Genomic DNA, 21562 nt, shown 5'->3' with positions numbered 1-21562 from the left:
GCCAGGTGATGGTGCACCTGACTAAGCACTCACATTACAGTGCACAAGGACCCAGGGTCAAGCCCCTGGTCCCCACCTGCAGGAGGATAGCTTCACAAGTGGTGAAGCAGGGCTGTAGGTATCTCTCTGTCTCTCTTCCTCTCTATATTCCTCTCCCCTGTCAATTTCTCTCTGTCTCTATCCAATAATAAATGAACAAAAATTAAAAAAAAAAGAACAGACAACTTTTTTTTTACAACTTGTTAATTATATGCTACCACCTTCTATTTTATGGTAATTAGCTTTATTAAATACTGTATAGATTCAAATCATAAAATAAATGTAAAGCATCGTATAATAAGTATATGGTATAAAAATGACACTAACATTTCCAACTATAGAACAAGAACCATTCTGAAAGTTGCCAGTATGCCAGTTTCCCCACGTAACATTTTTTTTTGCCTCCAGGGTTATCGCTGGGGCTCGGTGCCTGCACTACAAATCCACTGCTCCTGGAGGCCATTTTTTAAAAATTTATTTATTTATTTATTTTATTTATTTATTTTTTCCCTTTTGTTGCCCTTGTTGTTTAACATTGTTGTGGTTACTATTGTTGTTATTGACGTCGTTGTTGTTGGATAGGACAGAGAGAAATAAAGAAAGGAGGAGAAGACAGAGAGGGGAGAGAGAAAGACACCTGCAGACCTGCCTCACTGCTTGTAGGTGGGGAGCCAGGGGTTCAAACCGGGATCCTTATGCCAGTCCTTGCGCTTCGCGCCATGTGCACTTAACCTGCTGAGCTATGACCCGGCCCCCCTTCAGATAATTTTTTGCTACCTTATTCTACTGATAATTTTTCTTTTATTGCCATTTTTTTCTTTATTGGGAGGATTAATGATTTACATAACACTCCAAACCTCTCCCCCTTGCCATCATGTTCTAGGACCTGAACACCACTCCCCCCAACCCCAATATTTTACATTGGTGCAATACACCATTTATTGCCTTTTTAAAATGTTTAAAAAATATTTTATTTAATAATGAGAAAGATAGGAGGAGAAAGAGAAAGAACCAGACATCATTCTGATACATGTGCTGCTGGGGATTGAACTCAGGACCTCCTGCTTGAGAGTCCAACGCTTTATCCACTGTGCCACTTCCCAGACCACTTAATGCCATTTTTTATTTGTGATTAACATTGGGTTACAAGATTTTAAGATTATAGGGTATAATTTTATACAGCACTCACCACCAATATCCTGTGGGCCCACTTTTTTTTTTCCACCTTTTTTTTTTTTTGCAAGTTCATATGTTTCAGTTTTCTTGATTCCAGATATGAATGAAATTGTACAGTAGTTGTCTTTCACCTCATTTCACTAAGCTTAAACACTTCCAGTTCTACTCATTTTGTCTCAAAGGACAAAATATCATATACCTACAACAAATGACACTCAACACTTTAACAACTAGGAGAAAGTCTAAGCTCATCACATAAACAAGGGACTACAAAAGCTAGAAAAGGGCAAGAGACTGGCTCACTTATATGGTCTCTTGGTCACTACCAGGCTACCCCATCACCTGGGGCCCTAGTCCAGGAAACCTTGGGTTCCTACGTAGGTAAGATGGGCCTAGATCTCTAATAAATCCCTCTTTCCATCAGGTCACTCTGGTCACTTCCATCAGGAACATTATCATAAACCCTCTTGAATGGCCTCTCCAGGACCTGCCCTCACTATAAGATAGCAACAATACGGGAATTGGGCTGTAGCGCAGCGGGTTAAGCGCAGGTGGTGCAAAGCACAAGGACTGGCATAAGGATCCCGGTTCGAACCCCGGCTCCCCACCTGCAGGGGAGTCGCTTCACAGGCGGTGAAGCAGGTCTGCAGGTGTCTATCTTTCTCTCCCCGTCTCTGTCTTCCCCTCCTCTCTCCATTTCTCTCTGTCCTATCCAACAACGACAACAACAATAATAACTACAACAATAAAACAACAAGGGCAACAAAAGGGAATAAATAAATAAATAAAATAAATATTTAAAAAAAAAGATAGCAACAATAGGGAGGACCCACTCTCTGAAGGGAAGATGGGTCATCCCAACTCTGCCTCTCGAGGAAGACTGGTCCTGAAATGAGTCTAACCTAGAATGTTTTCAGTTGTGACCATTGACTGTGAGTCCAGACTGACAGAGACTTGAAGGTTATACAGGCTCCTGTACTGAATATGAATATATATGGGTCAAACGAATGGGGTAAGGAATCAACTGAACATATATTTTCTTCAAATCTGGGAGATATACTCTGCCTTAATCTAGCTTTCTAGTCGTATTCTCAACACTGTCACCATTTTCTCAGGTGTCCACCTTCATGTTAGCTATCAAACTCAAGCAAAATTACTAGTCATGGGCCCCTAGGAACACACCTAGAATAGACTAACATCGTCTTCTCTATTCCTACTTTCTAGTTGCTGCTTATCAAATATTTTGTCTGCTTTATATCTTACTGCCTTTCAGCCACCAAGCTGCAGATGCTACTTATGATTCTGACTTCCCTGGGAAGACAACCTCACCAATGTGTCTCAGAACTTCACCTTTCCAGAGCCCTACCCCACTAGGGAAAGAAAGAAATAGGCTGGGGGTATGGATCAACCTGCTAACACTCATGTCCAGTGGAGAAGCAATTATATAAGCCAGATTCTCCACCTCCTGCACTCCATAAGAATGTTGGTTCATACTCCCAGAGGGGGAGAAATGTTAGGGGGAAATGAGCAGAGGGCACTGAACTCCAATTCCATCAGGACCTAGAGAGAGAAGAGGAAAAGAGGAAGGGTACTTAGAAGTAGTACTAGGTGAAGGTGTGACTTAGAAAGGAAGAGAATTGCAGGACCATAGAAAAATGGGCAAACGTATATAAAAATATAGAGAGTTATAGAAATAATAGTCAGCCCACATCTGTGACCTTGGGAGAACTACTGCAAGTTTCCAATGGAGGGACTGGTGACATAGAACTCTGATAGTGAGAATTATGTGGAGTTGTACCCGTTATCTTGTAATTTAGTAAACCAATATTAAATCACGAATTGAGAAAAAAAGAAGAAATTCAAATCAGAAAAATACCCCCCCCAATTTTATATGCCACGGAGTATATATTCCATAACTCCTTCTTTTTAAAAATATTTATTAGATTTTTAAGCTTTATTTAATTTGATAGGACAGAGAGAAATTGAGAGGGAGGGGGGATAGAGAGGGAGATAGGAGAGACAGAGAGACATCTGCAACACTGCTTCACAGCTTGTGAAACTTTCCCCCTGCAGGTAGGGACCCGGGACTTGAACCCAAGTCCTTATGCATGCAGCATGTGCACTTAACCAGGTGTGCCACCACCCAGGCCAATATATCCCATAGCTTCTTTACCCAGTCATTTGTCAATGGGCATTTAGATTGCTTCCACTCTTTGGATAGCAAAATGAATTAAGAAGATTTTTTTCTTTCTTTCTTTCTTTCTTTATAAATATTTTTCTTTAATTTTTAAAATATTTATTATTTATTCCTTTTTGTTGCTGTTTTTTATTGTTGTAGTTATTGTTGTTGTTATTGATGTCATTGCTGTTGGATAGGACAGAGAGAAATGGAGAGAGGAAGGGAAGACAGAGAGGGGGAGAGAAAGACACCTGCAGACCTGTTTCACCGCTTGTAAAGTGACTTCCCTGCAGGTGGGGAGCTGGGGCTTGGACCAGGATCCTTTCGCTGGTCCTTGCGCTTTGTGCCACCTGTGCTTAACCCACTGTGCTACCACCTGACTCCCTTTTTCTTATTTATTATTGGATAGGGACAGAGATAAATTGAGAGGGTGGAGGAGATAGAGGAGAGAGACAGAGAGATACCTACAGCTCTACATCACCACTCATGAAGCTACCTACAGGTAGGTACTAGGGGCTTGAACCCAGGTCCTTGCACATTGTATTATGTGTACTTAACCAGGTGTTCCACCACTGCCTGACCCCAACAATGAATTTTTTTTAAATTTTTTTTTTTCCTCCAGGGTTATTGCTGGGCTCGGTGCCTGCACCATGAATCCACCGCTCCTGGAGGCCATTTTTCCCCCTTTTTGTTGCCCTAGTTGTTACAGCCTCATTGCGGTTATTATTGCCATTGTTGACGTTGCTTTGTTGTTGGATAGGACAGAGAGAAATGGAGAGAGGAGGGGAAGACAGAGAGAGAGGGGAGAGAAAGATAGACACCTGCAGACCTGCTTCACCGCCTGTGAAGCGACTCCCCTGCAGGTGGGGAGCCGGGGGCTCGAGCCGGGATCCTTACGCCGGTCCCTGCACTTTGCGCCACGTGCGCTTAACCCACTGCGCCACCGCCCGACTCCCAACAATGAATTTTTTATAGTAACAATGAAACAAGTTATCTTGCAGTTACATGATAGTCACACTTTTTTCATATTTCCTTTCAAAATTGCTTCTCATTCAAGAAAGACGTTGTAACTGAATTTAATATGTAGACTGATACCAATGGGATATATAGGTATATCTCTTTTAAATTTGAGTATCTGTGAACTGAGTAAGAATTACATAAAAATGAAACCATGCAAGAGTTGATCAGTAAGCTTTTTCTAAGTTCTACTCATTCTTTTACTTCTTTCATTCTCATTTTCCCCTTGAAGTAGCATAAATATGCTTCATGAAAGGTGTGACTTCCAACTGTGAGGTGCTGTAGAAAATACGAAGATTTGATGTGGATGCAAAACTACTGCTGTTTCCTGTTATGGGCCGAAGGTAAAAGTCCTTAGCTGGCAGTTTTGTACTGCCATGAGTCTGTAGATCCTGAGGCTCTCCCAGCACAACAGGAATTCAGAAGACTTGCAGACAAGAAGTAAGGAATGTAGACTAAAAATTATTGGTGGCAAACACAAGGGACAAATGACTGTTGTTCATGGTTTATTCAGAAACTGAATTGTTTTTCTTCCTAAACACTTTAAAAGCATTCCATGTTTATAATTCCCAAGTTCCCCATGGAACAGGGGCTTGAACAAGGGTCCTTACACATTGTAGTGTGTGTGCTTAACCAGGTACACCACTGCCTGGCCCCGCCACTTACTTTCTACAAATTACAGGCCAAAGCTGCCTTCAAATGCTGAAAGTTAAATGTGCAGTAAGTCAGCACTAAAAACGAGTACAAAGACCTGGCACCTAAAACATATTAACGACAACATGAAGCAACTTTCTTAAGATGTATTTTAGAGACAGTGATAAAATCACCAAAGGAGAAAAGGGGAAAAGACCTTCAAGGAAGCAGGTTTCACTTAACCATTCTAGAACTACTACTACTACTCTGCTCCTCACTTTGAGGTAGAGAAGGTAAGATTTATCAACATCACTGAGGACAAAATGGAAGATGATTTTGCTGCACTCTATTGCCTCAGACTAGAAAAACTAGGGGAAGCCACCATTTGTCTACACTACAGAGGAGGAGCAACTTCACTGTAGAGAAGAGGCAATACTTCAATCCATTCAATGGTGAAATAATCTTTGTAGTCCTAAGGCAAAGAGCTTTTTCACATTCTTTGTCTTTAAGTAAATCTGAAATAGAAAAGTTCATTCTCATAGCAGGCAAAGGCTACAGGTTCACTGAAGTTAGATGCAAGATCTCTACCTCTGTCTATGGAAAGACAAAGTTTCTTTGGATTTTTTTAAACATTACTGCTAACTAAAACAGCCAGAAGGGTAGACTTCATACACACACACACACACACACACACAGCACATATATTTCTTAGACATGGTTAACTTTTAGACCTTTACTTTGGAAATATGAACACTTCCAAGAAAGTTCTGGACCTAAATTCAAAAGTGTTTGAGGGGAGAACAACATACAAAAAAGTCTGAAGTCAGGATGAATATGGGATGATCTCACTCATAGGCAGAAGTTGAAAAACAAGATCAGAAGAGAAAACACTAGGCAGAACCTGGACTGGAGTTGGTGTATTGCACCAAAGTAAAAGACTGTGGCGGGGGGAAGGGTTCAGGTCCTGGAACATAATGGCAGAGGACCTGGTGGGGTTTGTATTCTTGTGTGGAAAACTGGGAAATATTATACATGTACAAACAGTTGTATTTACTGTTGACTGTAAAACATTAATCCCCCAATAAAGAAATTAAGAAGAAAAAAGTGTGAAGTCTTCTATAACCCCTGACTTATTTATGTGGTCTTCAACAACTTTCTAGATCAAAAAGAAGTATGCAACTGGGATGAGTTTAATGAAAGTTTAATAAAAGATGAGTTTTCTTATAGTGCATTGATTTTCATATTTGTGGTTAATATACTTCTAACATATACTTTGATTTATTGGAAAATAATTTCCCAAGAACTGTAATTTTCCCCAATCTATAATTTTCCTATACAATATATAAGACAAGCGACCATACTGATGACAAATCAGTTTTGATAGCAACAAACTATGAATTAGTAGTACTAGGATTGGGATGGAAATACTGTTGATCAGTGTTGACTGCAGGGGTAGATGTGATGAAAACTTAATTGAAGTACACGCTTATTATCTTCACAGTTTGTGGGGCTGGACAGTGGTGCACCCAGTAGAGCACACATGTTACCATAAACAAGGATCCAGGTTAAAGTCCCTGGCCCCCATTTGTAGGGGGACCTTTCACAAGCTCTCTCTCTCTCTCTCTCCCTCTTCCACACCCCTCTCTTCCTCTCTGTCTCTATCAGAAAAGAGAGAAAAGGTGAAAAAATGGTGACTGGGAATGATGGAGTCTTTGTGTAGGTGTGAAAGCCTCAGTGATAATCCTGGTGGCAAAACAAAAATAAATTAAAACAAAATAAAAAGCACTCCCCATTCAACTGTAGATGAGTTTTGCCAAATTAAGAAAGATATGTAAGGAAAAATAAGAGAAGGGATGAGATCACATGACTACAGAAGCTGCCTGCAAAGACATGGGAGCAGCTAGGCCTCACCAGAGTGAGCACAGCTGATGGAGGCCAAAGTATTACAGGTGCCAGTCATGGACCTGGCGAGGAGCACAGCAGGGCTGGCTCTGGTCAACTACTATATTGCATTTCCTTAGTTATTAGCAGTAATTCTGACTATAAAAGTTTCTCTTCCCTCTGTGGCTAAGTTGAAAAAGGCCTATGATTATGCTTGTACAGAAAATGCATTTACAACACAGAAGTCTTAGTTAAGCACTTTGGTGGTCAATATTAGCTTCAAAACACCTAGCTTACCACCTAAGGAATGGACATAGCAACAGGAGTATATCAGGCTTGCATGATTGAGCCCCAAAGGTCCCAGGTTTAATCCCTAGCAGAACAATAGGCTGGACCTGAGCACTACACAGTTTACTCTCTCCTTATCTCATAAATATAAGTAAATCTTTAAGCAGAAAGGAATCAGATGTGTAATCACAGCTACCAACCAATTACAACACTAACAGTTAAGCTGATTAGGCTGTAGCTAGGGTTCCTATGAGAAGACCCCACATGTGTATGCATGCACACATAAACATACTTCAAGATACAATGGTCCTGCACGCAATCAATGCTGCTCAAACCCTACAGCCTGTCAATAAAAGAAAAAATCAATTTTTATTTGGCTTTTCTGGGGCAACATATATACTGGAAAGTCATAATCTTTAAAACCAGAGCTGTGAGAACTTCTGAGATCCCAGCTCTTGGTAGCCCCCTGGCAACAGCAATGGCTTTGTCTTATTTCTTTCTATCCCAAAGGTTATTTGGTTGCTTACTGGAAAGAAAAGCAGAGGATAGAGGAGCAGATTACATAAATGTCCCCTGAAGCAAAGAGCAGGTGGGACAAAACTAAGGAAAGAGAACAGACAAATAGTGAAGCCCAGAGAATCCTGTCTCCTGCTCCTGCACTATTCTGCTGTTGATGGGCATACTGAAGAGGCATTCAGACTACAGGTGAGTAATTACCTAATCTGAAGCATCATAATGCCTCATGAAACACTTTAGGCTGCAAACTCATCCAGGCACTTGAGCTCAAATGTGGTTAAGATCTAAGACATTGGGAGTCAGGCGGTAGCGCAGCGGGTTAAATGCACGAGGCAAAGTGCAAGGACCAGTACTAGGATCACAGTTCCAGCCCCTGGCTCCCCACACAGGCGGTGAAGCAGGTCTGCAGGTGTCTATCTTTCTCTCCCCCTGTCTTCCCCTCCTCTCTCCATTTCTCTCTGTCCTATCCGACAATGACGACATCGATAACAACAATAACTACAACAATAAAACAAGAACAACAAAAGGGAATGAATAATGAATGAATAAATATTAAAAGAAAATCTAAGACATCAGAGGTAAGTGCACTTCTAGTAAAAAAACAAAACAGTAACAACATGTAGATTTCCTCAGGAGCAAAGAAAACCACTTCAGTTATTATAGGGCTTCAGTTTTCAAGGCCAGTATCATATATACATGCTAGACTCCTGAGGAAATCCATGATGCTATGCTTCAGGATGTACCTTGGAAATCTTTACTTCCCTCTCTTTTTCTCTCACCCAGGAAGCAGGTAAGGAAGTCCAGGTTTGGCTTGAACTTTTACTGTAGTCAGAACAGTGTATGTCAACCTGCTCCAACAGTCTGGTCAGATGATGTCATCAACATGGTGGTCTCTTTCTTGTGACTTTGGTCATGGTAATTCTGGCTTGGATGAGCAAGTGTCTAAACACCTCTGCATTTGAGAGGGAGATATGAGTAGATATAATATCCATTCCTGCAGACCAGAAGCTCTCCTCTCACTGACCTTTAGCACAGATAGAAATATTCATTTCTGTATTCAGTATAACAGCCTGTTCATTTCTTAAAATATTAGACCATAAAAGGAAGCTTTAAGAAGTATCCACAACTTGGACAGACAACTTCAGGAAGGTCATAGAGCTTCTACCAGCCATTTATCGTCTCAAGTAATAACTCTAGAACTAGTTTCCTTAACTGTTAAATGAAGGTAATAAAAGAAGCCTGGGCCAGGTGGTAGTGCACCTGGTTTAGCGCACGTTACAATATACAAGGACCCAGGTACAAGCCCCTGGTCCCCACCTACAGGGGGAAAGCATGGCAAGTGGTGAAGCAGTGTTGCAGGTGTCTTTCTCTCTCCCTTGATATCTCCTCCTCCTCTCAATTTCTGGCTGTCTCTATCCAATAAATAAAGATAATACAAAATATTTTTTAAAAGTTTTAAGAATCCACTTCATTGGATTACCACTGAGGACAGAAAGAGTGAACACTTAAAGCACTTTAAACTATATCTAGAAGGTTCTATTACTATTATCAACAATAATAGGGCCCAACTTTTGTAACAGCCCACTTTTTGTCCAGTGGAAGATTAGAATTGACCCTTTCTTTTTTTCTTTTTATTTATTTATTTCCTTTTGTTGTCCTTGTTTTATTATTGTTGTTATTGGATAGGACAGAGAGAAATGGAGAGAGGAGGGGAAAACAGAGGGGGAGAGAAAGACACCTGCAGACCTGCTTCACCGATTGTGAAACGACTCCCCTGCAGATGGGGAGCCAGGGGCTCGAACCAGGATCCTTACACTGGTCCTTAGGCTTTGCACCATATGTGCTTAACCCACTGCGCTTCCGCCCAATTCCTTCATATATGTGTGTGTGTATATATATATATGATATTTATTTTCCCTTTTGTTGCCCTTGTAGTTATTGTTGTTACTGATGTCACTGTTGTTAGATATGACAGAGAGAAATGGAGAGAGGAGGGGGATTATTAAGATTTTTAAATGGAATGAAATCCAGACCTTAAAAAAAGAAGACTCCATTTTGGAATGAAAAAATAAGCTGAAGGGGCCATTTGGTGGTGCAAGGACCCAGTGCTCAAGGACCCAGGCTCGAGCCTCTGGTCCGCACCTGCAGGAAGAAGGCTTCATGTGTGGTGAAGCAGTGCTGCAGGTGTCTCTCTGTCTTTCTTCCTCTGTTACTCCCTTTCCACTCAATTTCTGGCTGTCTCTATCAAATAAATAAAGATAATTAAAAAATAATTAAAAATAAGCTGACAGCATTGTTTTTACACAGACAGTTTTTATCTTGGTATTTTTAAATACCAAGAACTAACTGTTAATGAGAGAGGATGGGAAGACAGAGAAGGGGAGAGAAAGATAGACACCTGAAGACCTGTTTCACTGCCTGTGGTGCCTGGGGAGCCAGGGGCTCAAACCAGGATCCTTATGCGGGTCATTACACTTCGCGCCACATGAGCTTAACCCGCTGCACTACCGCCCAACTCTCAGAACTGACTCTTTTATTTTTAAAAAATATTTATTTATTTATTCCCTTTTGTTGCCCTTGTTTTTTTATTGTTGTAGTTATTATTGTTGTCATCGTTGTTGGATAGGACAGAGAGAAATGGAGAGAGGAGGAGAAGACAGAGAAGGGGAGAAAAAGATAGATACCTGCAGACCTGCTTCACCGCCTGTGAAGCCACTCCCCTGTAGATGGGAAGCCGGGGCTCAAACCGGGATCCTTATGCCGGTCCTTGCGCTTTGCATCATGTGTGCTTAATACGCTGTACTACAGCCCAAATTGACCCTTTCTAAAGTGCTTTGAGTATTTCAGATGTATACCACTGCTGCAGCAATCCATAAGAAGTCAAGTCCTCCCAAGAGAACCAGATATGGTGCACAGTGCACCATTGATTAATAAAACTAGTGTCCATCTTCCCAAGATTTTTCAGGAATTGACCTTGGCCTTTTGATAGCAAAAAGCACTGCCTCTTATTATAATACCAAGAACTTTGTTACTTTGATAAGAGCTTAGAACTTGTATTGAAGGATAGAATAGGATCCTCTCTATCTTATAAACTGGCCACGGGAGTTGGGTGGTAGCACAGTGGGTTAAGCGCACGTGGCGTGAAGCACAAGGACTTGCCTAAGAATCCCGGTTCAAGACCAGGGCCCCCCACCAGTAGGGGAGTCACTTCACAGGCAGTGAAGCAGGTGTATCTTTCTCTTCCTCTCTCTGTCTTCCCCTCCTCTCTCCATTTCTCCCTGTCCTATCTAACAATGTCGATATCAGTAACAACAATAACTACAACAATACAAAACAACAAGGACAACAAAAGGGAAAATAAGTATTAAAAAATAAAATAAACCGTGATCACATTAAAATTCTACATTTTGAAAAAGATGCACCGTTAGGAGTCGGGTGGTAGCGCAGCGGGTTAAGCACACATGGCACCAAGCTCAAGAACCAGCGTAAGGATCATTCCAGCCCCCCACTCCCTACCTACAGGGGAGTTGTTTCACAGGCGGTGAAGCAGGTCTGCAGGTATTTATCTTTCTCTCCCCGTCTTCCCCGTCTCTCTCCATTCTCTCTGTCCTATCCAACAACAACATCAATAACTACAATAATAAAACAAGGGCAACAAAAGGGAATAAATAAATATTTTTTTAAAAGGTGCATTGTTTTTGTTAGTGTTTTTTTATTATCTTATTAGCTTTATCTTTTGTGTGTTATTTCTGAAAATTAGTTGTTTGACGATGGCCTTGGAAATGCTTTAGATAACATACTGAAGGTGCTAACAAACAAGAGGAGAATGAAAAGTCACTTAAAACAATTGGAAATGGTAAGAAGTTATCAAAGTACATAAGGAAAATGTGGAGCTTCAGGACAAGATTTCTACATTAAGGTTAGCTATGCACATAGACCAAAAAAAATGTTTCGTTCTTGGCCTTGCTCATGTGCTGGATGAATGCAGTAACTCATATATCTATTCTATTTCTTGCTAGCCATCTAGATCCTTGGGTGCCCATGTGTCTTAGTGAATCTTTCTCACTATCTACTTACTCATGCAATAAGGATAGGTACTATTCTGCATGCTGAGGCTATAACAAGAAATAAATGTTGATTGTTATGTCATTTATTTAAGGCTAGAAGTTTGTTGTCTATATTGTGGTATCTTCTTCACGGAGATAAGAGCATGAAGGCAATTTAAAATATTTTATTTATTATTTATTGGATAGAGACAGAGACATATTAAAAGGGGAAGGAGAGGGAAAGGTAGAAGGAAAGGGAGAGAGAGAAAGACAACAACCTGCACCTCTTGTGAAGCTTTCCCTCTGCAGGGGGGGTTGGGGGGGGCTTGCGCCTAGGTCACTATGCATTGTAACATGTGTGCTCAAATAGGTGCTCCACTTCCTGTCCCAAGCAATCTTTAAAGTTAGGGAGTCAACTTTCCAAAGACATAGAAACTATGGGAAACCAATCCTGTGTAGGGTAATGGAGCCAAGAAACAAGGAGGCATCTGCACAGAAGGATGGTCAAATACAGAATATTGGTAGCTAGGTGCCACCAATCTAAAAGCAGGACCAGAACAGCAAATACAAATATCCTAAAGTACCCTAAACATCATCATAGGAAAACTCAAATGAAATGTCCTATGATAACTAGGTCAATAAAAACAATTTTACATATAAAGAACACTAATTTGAGAAGATACTCACGTGGTTAAAAAGTCTATCTAGTGGGGGCCAGGTGGTAGCACAGTGGGTTAAGCAAACATGGTGCAAGGTGCAAGACTGGCATAAGGATCCGGGTTCGAGCCCCTGGCTCCCCACCTGCAGGGAGGTTGCTTCATAAGCAGTGAAGCAGGTCTGCAGGTGTTTATCCTTTTCTCCCCCTCCCTTGTCTTCCCCAACTCTCACAATTTCTCTCTGTCCTGTCTGGCAACAAAAACAGTTATAACAACAATAATAACAACAACAAGGGCAACAACAACAACAACAAAAAAACCAGGAAAAATGGCCTCCAGAAGCAGTGGATAACCCTGGAAGCAAAAAAAAAAAAAAAAAGTCTATCTAGTGCAATGATTTGCACTAACACTAATGATTCACCCCAACACAGAGACCTTAAGTAGAAAGAAAAAAATCTCGAGGAGTCGGTCGGTAGCGCAGCGGGTTAAGCACAGGTGGCGCTAAGCGCAAGGACCGGCATAAGGATCCCGGTTCAAGCCCCGGCTCCCCACCTGCAAGGGAGTCACTTCACAGGTGGTGAAGCAGGTCTGCAGGTGTCTATCTTTCTCTCCCCATCTCTGTCTTCCCCTCCTCTCTCCATTTCTCTCTGTCTTATCCAACAACGATGACATCAACAACTACAATAATAAAAAACAAGAGCAACAAAAAGGAATAAAACAAAAACAAAACAAAAAAAAACTTCTGATCTTGGCAAAAATAAAATGGAGCTTTAACAAAAAGAAAGAAAAAGTCTTATTCCTTATAATATGGAAAACTAAAATTACATTCCCCAAATCTTTCATATTTGTAATAGCAAAAACTTGGAAGCAACTCAGGTGTCCTACAATAGATGAGTGACTGAGAAAACTGCAGTATGGAATACTACTCAGCTATTAAAAATGGTGATTTCACTTTCTTTACCTCATCTTAGAGCTTGAAGGAATCATGTTAAATGAGATAAGTCAGAATGGGAAGGATGAATATGGGATGATCTCATTCATAGACAGAAGTTGAAAAATACTACCATGACGACAACCAGATTTCCCTGGGTAGATGACCTCACCAATGTGTTCCTAGAACCCCACCTCCTAGAGCCCTACCCCACTAGGGTCAGGTAGAGACAGACTAGGGGTTTGGATTCACTTGTCAACACCCATGTCCAGCAGAGAAGCAATTACAGAAGTCAGACCTCCCACTTTCTGTGTCCCATAGAGATCTTTGGTCCATACGCCCACAGGGATAAAGAATAGGAAACCTTCAAATGGAGGAGGTGGGGTGTGGCACTCTGGTGGTGGGAATTATATCCCTCTTATCTTACAATCTTTTTGATCACTATCAAATCACTAATAATAACTAAAAAATAAGTTGAAAATAAGAAAACAGAAAGCAGAACTTGGACTGGGTTTGGTGTATTGCACAAAAGTAAAGACTCTGGGGTGGGGGAGGGGCAGGGTTCAGGTCCTGGAATATGATGGCAGAGGAGGACCTAAAGGAGGTTGTATTGTTATGTAGAAACTTAGAAAAGTTACACATGTACAAACTAGTGTATTTTAGCGCTGACTATAAATTAATCCCAGAAAGAAAGGGAAGAAAGAAACAAAGAAAGAAAGAAAGAGATAGAGAAAGAAAGAACAGAAGAAAGAAACAGCCTACTTAATTTTTTTCTTATTTTGTAAGTAGTGGGAGCTGGGGGCCGCTGCAGGCAGCTACACTTGGTGCAGTCTGTGAGCCCTAGCCCCACTGCCACGCCCTCACCGCCAGAGGGAGCGCCACTTTTTTCTTATTTTAAGAAAAGGCAAGCTAGGATTAAAAACAAGCAAAGAAAACCTCACTGGGACCAATTCAAATGTGTTACAGGAAGAAATTATGTTCTTTTAAAAATTTTTTATTATCATTATTTATTTATTCCCTTTTATTGCCCCTTTTTATTGTTGTAGTTGTTATTGATGTTGTCATTGTTGGATAGGACAGAAATGGAGAGAGGAGGGGAAGACAGGGGGAGAGAAAGACACCTGCAGACCTGCTTCACTGCTTGTGAAGCGACCCCCCTGCTGGTGGGGAGCCGGGGGCTGGAACCGGAATCCTTCCAAAGGTCCTTCTGCTTTGTGCCACATGCGCTTAACCCGCTGTGCTACTGCCCAGTTCCCAGGAATTATATTCTAATTATATTCTAAATCTGCAGTTCTCCTGATGGAGCTGTTGACTACCTGAACATAGAAAACTAACAACTGAAAGGAAAAAGAAAGAAAGAAAGAAAGAGAGAAAGAGAGGAAGGAAGGAAGGAAGGAAGGAAGGAAGGAAGGAAGAAAGAAAGAAAGAAAAACACTACACTAGTGCAAAAACACAGATGAAAAGATAAGCTTTCGGGGGTGGGGGTGGGTAATGGTGCAACTGGTTGAGCGCACATGTTACAATGCGCAAGGACCGAGGTTCCAGCCCCCAGTCCCCACTTGCAGGGGAAAGCTTTGTGAGTGGTTAAGCAGTGCTGAAGGTGTCTCTCTGTCTCTCTCCCTCTCTTTCATCCCCCTTCCTCTCAATTTCTGGCTGTCACTAACCAATAAATAAATAATAATAATAAAAAGATACACTTTTCCTTGGTTTTTTCTTATAGTTTATTATATTCCTTACCCCCAACAGCCACCAACAATAATATTATATTTAGGAAACACTGGTGAGAACACAGAGCAAAAATTCAGCAATCTAAAATGAAGATTCTCTGAGCAGAGATAGTATAGTGGTTGTATAAAATGTCTTTCATGCCTGAGGTGCCGAAGATCCAGTGTTCCAGCACCACTATAAGCCAGAGCTTAGAAGTGATATGGGAAAAGAACAAAAAGAAGAAAAGAAAAGAAAATGAAGGGACACTCACCTTCATCTGGCACCTGGGCTACCTAGTCTCCTATTAAGAAGAGGGGAAAAGCTCATTTGCAAAGTTACAAAGACAAAATCCTTTTCACATCAGGAAATAAACTAACATTATTTTGAAAATAAATCATTTAACTGAAACTAGGATTACTCTACCTAAAATTCATCAGAAGTGTTCTTTGTTTTTTTTTGTTTTTTTTTGTTTTGCTTTTGCATGAGGAGCTGCTTAACTGGACCATTCCAGGAGAAAATAAAGCAAAGTAAGACACTGACAATGAGAAGAAAAATGGAAAGCAAATGTGATTCACCTACATTTCATATCTAATTTAATTTTATTATATAAGTAGTTTATATTTTATGGCATCAGATATTACTAGTAAGGCTTCTGCATAAACTTACTATGTTTGTAATATAAATTATATTGAACTGCAACTAGCATTTTTGTGATATGGTTTCCTGTTAAATGACAAAATTTTTTTTTTTTTTGCATGACCCATCTGCTTGGAGTACTCTAAAAGGTAATTGGCTTTATATAAAAATGCTGGACGCAGCCAAAGTTTCTGGAGACGTCCAGAAACATTCCAAAATTTTTTTTCTTTCTCCCTCTTTTGAATTTTATATATAGTTTTGGTATATATGTAAGTGTTTAGTCTTAAACTGTGTGACTAATGACAGATTTAAATTTGTTTTTAAATAATGTGTTTTTATAACAAAAGTTCTTTTTCCTCCAGTTTGTTATAACTAAATGTTTATGGGTATGTCTCAAGTTTGGTAACACTAACTTAACGGTCAGAAGTGTAACCCTACAGCTACACTTTTACCAGACAAGGTAAAAATTAATTGTTAAGGTAACTTACTATTTAGGTAAAAGTCTAAATGTTCAACGTGACTATTCATTCCCAAAACTAAACTATATAAATTTTATATACAGGACACCTTTGAAGGGCCCCCAAAGGTACCCTGTAAACTATCTTGTGGAAATTAATCCACAACAGATCTGGCATCAATCTGGCACTGTAAACGTTAAAATCATTGTCATGAATATGCGTTAACTCTCTAAGCAATTTGAGTCTGTTTAAAATACATATTTTAGCTAAAATTGGTCTCAAGATCCTGCGGTAGAGGCTGCTACAGGAGGTCACATTAGATGACCTTTAAATAAAATCATAAAGAGATTCTAAACCAATTATAATCATCGAGGTATCAACTATAACAAACCTATAACTTGTTACAAGTTCAAATTAACCACGAGAAGCAGATTGTTTGTGTTTCTTTCACAGGAATCCCGGAAAAACCATCTGAACCCCTGCACACCCTGACGTCACTCACTAGATGGCACGACTACCGTGGCACACCCCCCGAAACCCTAGATGTCACTCAACGCGATCTGAAGAACCTGATACACAAACTCCAAGGACAGAAATTTCTTCATGCCTGGTTACCGTTCCTGCTTCTGACCTGCTTGTTACGTGTTGGCAGTTCCAGCTAGCTATCTACAAAAGAGCAACATTCCAGCGGCTGACCTCCCTCATGCAGCGTTGCATCCCCTGCCAATTCTTCCCCTAGCCATCTACTTCGGACTGAGACTTGTATCGGACTTTCTGACATACCCTATATACATTTTACACAATTTTGAAGCAGCTTATTTCCCTTCACGCTGCTGGTTTTTCATAGACTGATCCTGAGTAATTCATAGACTTTACAGACTGTTGCCTTGAGGACTATACAATGCCAAATATCCCCTCTGTTTGGTGGGTCATGCCTCCCGCCTCCCCCTCATTATGTACCCTTGCCCCTTTCCCCACCCAAGCAGGGAATGTTCCTTTATACACCAATCCTTCCCTTCACACCACACTGGCTTTTACTTCTCCCCTACTTGTCCCTTCCTATTTTGTTATATCATTTAGGCTTATGCCCAAAAGGTTTCTGCCCCATGATAGTCTTTTATAGACTTTGTACATCTTATGCAATTACTAGATAGAAAGATAGAAAAGATGTAGAGATATTGTGAAGAGATGGTTGAGCAGGCTGCGCTTAAACCTATGAGATGAGTCTCTCCAGGTAAGTCTCTCTCTCTAAAGAGGGGTTGAGCACAGGAGGACGCATAAATCTCACAAGGTTGGCAGCCATTTAAGCCTTCCCTCCTCCACAGAAAGTCCTACATCTTCCCACCTGAGCATGGCATTCCTCTAAAACATTTAAGCCTGCTCCATTCCATTTTTCTTTACTGTGTCCATTTAGATATAAAGGGATAGGAGGAGATGTTGCTGAGGAGTCATTCTGATGCAGTCTCTGCCCCCAGGTTTTTCTATGCCCCGCTAAATCCTAGAGTGCCCCCTTCAACCAATCCTGGCCCTACACGTCACCCTTGGTTGTCGCCCAATAAAAAGCCCCCTCACCCCTCCCCTCTCTCTCTCTGGGCTCTTGGCTCTCCCTCTCTGAGGTCTCGCTCCCTGCTCTCCCCCCGTGGTCGGCCATTGCCGGCTGGCTCCACGTGGTCTGAACCAAACCTCCCCCCCATCCTATAATAAAGATTTGTGTACTCCTTTGCTCTGGACGTCCGCTCTCTTCTCCATGGTGCAGCCCGACACCAGACCGCCGCAACAACAGTTTCCAATAAAATATAGGTTAGCTCTAACTTTAAGTGGTTTTTGAAATGAAGAACAACAAGAATTTACTGCTTTGGCAAGTTAAAAAAAAAAAAAGTAGAAGTTGGGAGCTGGAGAGAGTACTGCCAGTAGCACACCAGACTGAATATGCCTGAAGGGGGCTGGGCGGTAGCACAGCAGGTTAAGTGCACAGCGTGAATACGCCTGAGGCCTCAAAAGTCCCTGGTTTAGTCCCTGGCACCATCATGAGCTAAAGCTGAGCACTGCTCTGGTAGGTCTTTCTCTCTCAAAACATATATATATATATATATATTATATATTTTAATATATATTAAATATATTAAATATATTTTATATATATTAAATATATATATATTTAAGTTAAAGTTGGAGGCCAGGCAGTGGTGCATCTGATAGCACAATGTGCAAGGTCCCTGGTTCAAGGTCCTGGCCCCTACTACAAGAGGGAAGTTTCATGAGTGGTGAAGCAATACTGCAGGTATCTCTCTTTCTCCTTTTCTCTGTCCCCCTTCTTTCTTAATTTCTCTCTGTCTCTATGCAGAAACACAGGGGAGTCAGGCAGTAGTGCAGCAGGTTAAGCGCAGGTGGCACAAAGCACAAAGACCGGCTTAAGCATCCCAGTTCGAGCCCCCGTTCCCCACCTGCAGGGGGGTCGCTTTATAGGGGGTGAAGCAGGTTTGCAGGTGTCTATCTTCATCTCCTCCTATCCAACAACAACATCAATAACAACAACAATAATAAAACAAGAGCAACAAAAGGAAATAAATAAAAGTAAAACAAAAAATAAAAAAGAATAAACACATGAAATAAAGAATAAAATAGCTTTAAAAAGTGAAAGTTGGAGCAGGTAAAATTGTGAGATTTCTTTTAAAATTCTTAGAAATTTAATTTTAATATAAACTAATAACGTGGTTTCTCATGATAATAAATCAACAATATCAATGTAATGATTATATGAAAATTCAGAGGTCTTGGGGGCTAGGCGGTGGCACATCCAGTTAAGCACACAGTACTAAGTGCAAAGACCCACAAAAGAACCTGTGTTTGAGTCCCTGCTCCTCATCTGCAGCAGGGACGCTTCATGAGCAGTGCAGTAGGTCTGCAGGAGTCTTCCTCTCTCCCTACCCTCTCAGTTTTCTCTGTCCTAGTAAATAAAATTTAAAAGGGGGCGGGGGAATGATGCTGGGATGGTAGATTCATAGTGCTGGCATGAAGCCCCAGCAACGACCCTGACAGCAATAAAAAAATTTCAGAACTCTTAAAAGTATGAGAAAACTAGGAAGGAGTGATTTTAAAATATCTATGTTATGACTGAATTTGGGAAAGAAACTAGCGAGTAGTTTATAAAAGAAAACTAACTTGAAAGACAAAACTTTCTGCCTGTGCTCCCTGCCCCTTGCTCCATCTCTAGGCAGGTTTCCTACATAAGGATTAGACTCAGCTCCCTGCTCAGTTCCATCTTCTGTCTTTCTACCTTTCACATCCAGGCAGTTAATCTTTCTGATTATGACTCCTCTGCTCTCAGAAGACTACTTTCCACAGAAAGGGAAGCTCTGGAGATGGAGAAACAGCTCACTGGGTAGGGTAAGACACCTGCCTTGCTACTTCTGTGATCCTGGTTCAAGTCCAGGCACATCCATTGTAGTGGTGTCAGCTCTCCCCTTCTCCCCCACTCTATGAATTCACTTCCAAATAATAGAAAACCAGGCTAGAAATAACTTTTTCTTAACTACAGGTCCCGGAAATGAATGGGATCAGTAAGACTTGATTCGGCATTCACTACAAGCATTCACTTCTCCACGTTTGTAGGAAAAAATTGATTTTTTAAATATTCCCTGCCTTAAAAAACACAACAAAAGCACAGCAGCAGTGTCAAAAGGCTGATGTGAGTTTTCTGTACTTGTCACAGAACCAGTAATAAACTTTACAAATGCGCAGCAATCTGAGATCACCCCAGATCTACATCCGGTCACCATACTACCAAATGCAAGAGGAGAGAGGAAATGTGCCTACCTTCTGCTCCTGAACTTCAAACACTGCTTCATGGACACTGCAAGCAAAAAGTGAGGCGGGTAGATCACTGAGATCCATCATCTCTTCCAAATCATCTTCATTTTCACCAAAAACCATCTCTTCTTCCTCTTCTTGATCACTGCTACAGAGATCAGACTGGCTATCATTCCAAGATTTCATAGTGTCTCTCAGCATTGTCTCCGAGAAGCAGGTCTTTTCTGTTTTTAAAGTTCCAAGATGTCTACCAGGCATCCACTATTAAAAGAAAAACACAAATAGTAAAAGGTATAACTTTGAAGATCAGATATGTTCTAATCAATTCTCAAATCAGTAATTCATCAAATGAACCAGCTCTATTTAGGAAAGATAAATCAATGTTCCTATATATATAATAACTTGATTTGCTTAGCATATTTTACCTAACATTTCACTGGCAGTAATAGCAGTACTGGATAGAATGAAAGAAAGGAAGAAAGAGAGAAAGAGAGAAAAAAGAAGGGAGGGAGGGAGGAAGGAAGGAAAGAAAAGAAAGAAAGATGTGTGCGTATGGGGCAAAATACAAATTAAATTTCTGGGGGAGGGTTCTTTTCATGCAAACTGAGGTAACATAATGTGTACACTAGTTTACAAGCAGTAGGAAGGAAAATGTGAACCAGACTGCTTCCACATATTTGTTTTGGGTTTTAGGTCTACAACACTGAAATTGGCACAGCAGAACAAAACCCACACTGACTCATTCACCATCTGTACTCTGAAATATGTTCGGTAATAAGCTGACTTTACTTTCCTTAGCAAATGTGCTCTTTTTTGTATCTTCTCTGATAGGATTAGGTTACACAGAGCCAAAAGATCTTAAAGTCAGTCTTTGTTGATATAGAAATATTTACTGTGGGAAACTTGGTATAGAAGATGATAAATGTTAGCACACAGAACTTGCATTCCTTATGGCCCAGAGATCCCAGGTTCCATCCCAACATCACATGATGCTCTGAGAGGTGTGTGTGTGTGTGACAGACAGATGAAAATAAATGAGACACACACGTTTCTTTGCAGCTTCTCTTCAGAAATAACCCCTATGGGGACAGGGTGTGTAACTTCCTTAATTAAATCCTAATAAATTGTATTTTAACAATGAAAAAAGAATAGATAAATCTTTAAAATAGTGAAAATATGAAGCCATTAAATTTTAACCCTAGTGGCTGGGTGGTGGTGCACCTGGTTAAGTGCACATGTTAGAATGTTCAGGGACCCAGGTTCAAGCCCCTGGTCTCCACCTGCAGGGGGAAAGCTTTGCAAGTGGTGAAGCAGGACTGCAGGTCTCTCTCTCTCTATCACCTCCTGTCTAACTGTCTCTATCCAATAAATAAAGATAATAAAAAAAATTAACCCTAATGCATGGAGCTGAAATACATTTCTGTAAATAGTGAGCAGTCAGTTTTATATGGATGGTTTAAATCCATGCCTATATTCTCCATTTAACTTTATCCATCAAGCAGAGTACCTTGAGCAAAACATATTTCAAGATGCTGAAATGAAATTCAAGAATCACTTTTCAGGCATAGAAGAACCAACTGATCATGAAC

General features: G+C 40.7%; 1 protein-coding gene across 2 annotated transcripts in view; it reads right to left on the bottom strand.

Annotated features, from left to right (window-relative positions):
- The window catches only part of RCAN3 (RCAN family member 3), a 49122-nt gene that overhangs the window by 18440 nt on the left and 9120 nt on the right, over positions 1-21562 (bottom strand). For both annotated transcript variants that reach the window (XM_060205552.1, XM_016187932.2), the window contains exon 2: positions 19980-20197. In XM_060205552.1, the coding sequence (XP_060061535.1) occupies positions 19980-20174 (195 nt within the window). In that variant the 5' untranslated portion in view covers positions 20175-20197. The remainder of the gene's footprint in view (positions 1-19979; positions 20198-21562) is intronic.

The sequence above is a fragment of the Erinaceus europaeus genome, chromosome 13 (genome assembly GCF_950295315.1).
Source record: "Erinaceus europaeus chromosome 13, mEriEur2.1, whole genome shotgun sequence".
In the NCBI taxonomy this organism is placed as follows: domain Eukaryota; kingdom Metazoa; phylum Chordata; class Mammalia; order Eulipotyphla; family Erinaceidae; genus Erinaceus; species Erinaceus europaeus.
This window is presented reverse-complemented; position numbering and strand designations above follow the sequence as displayed.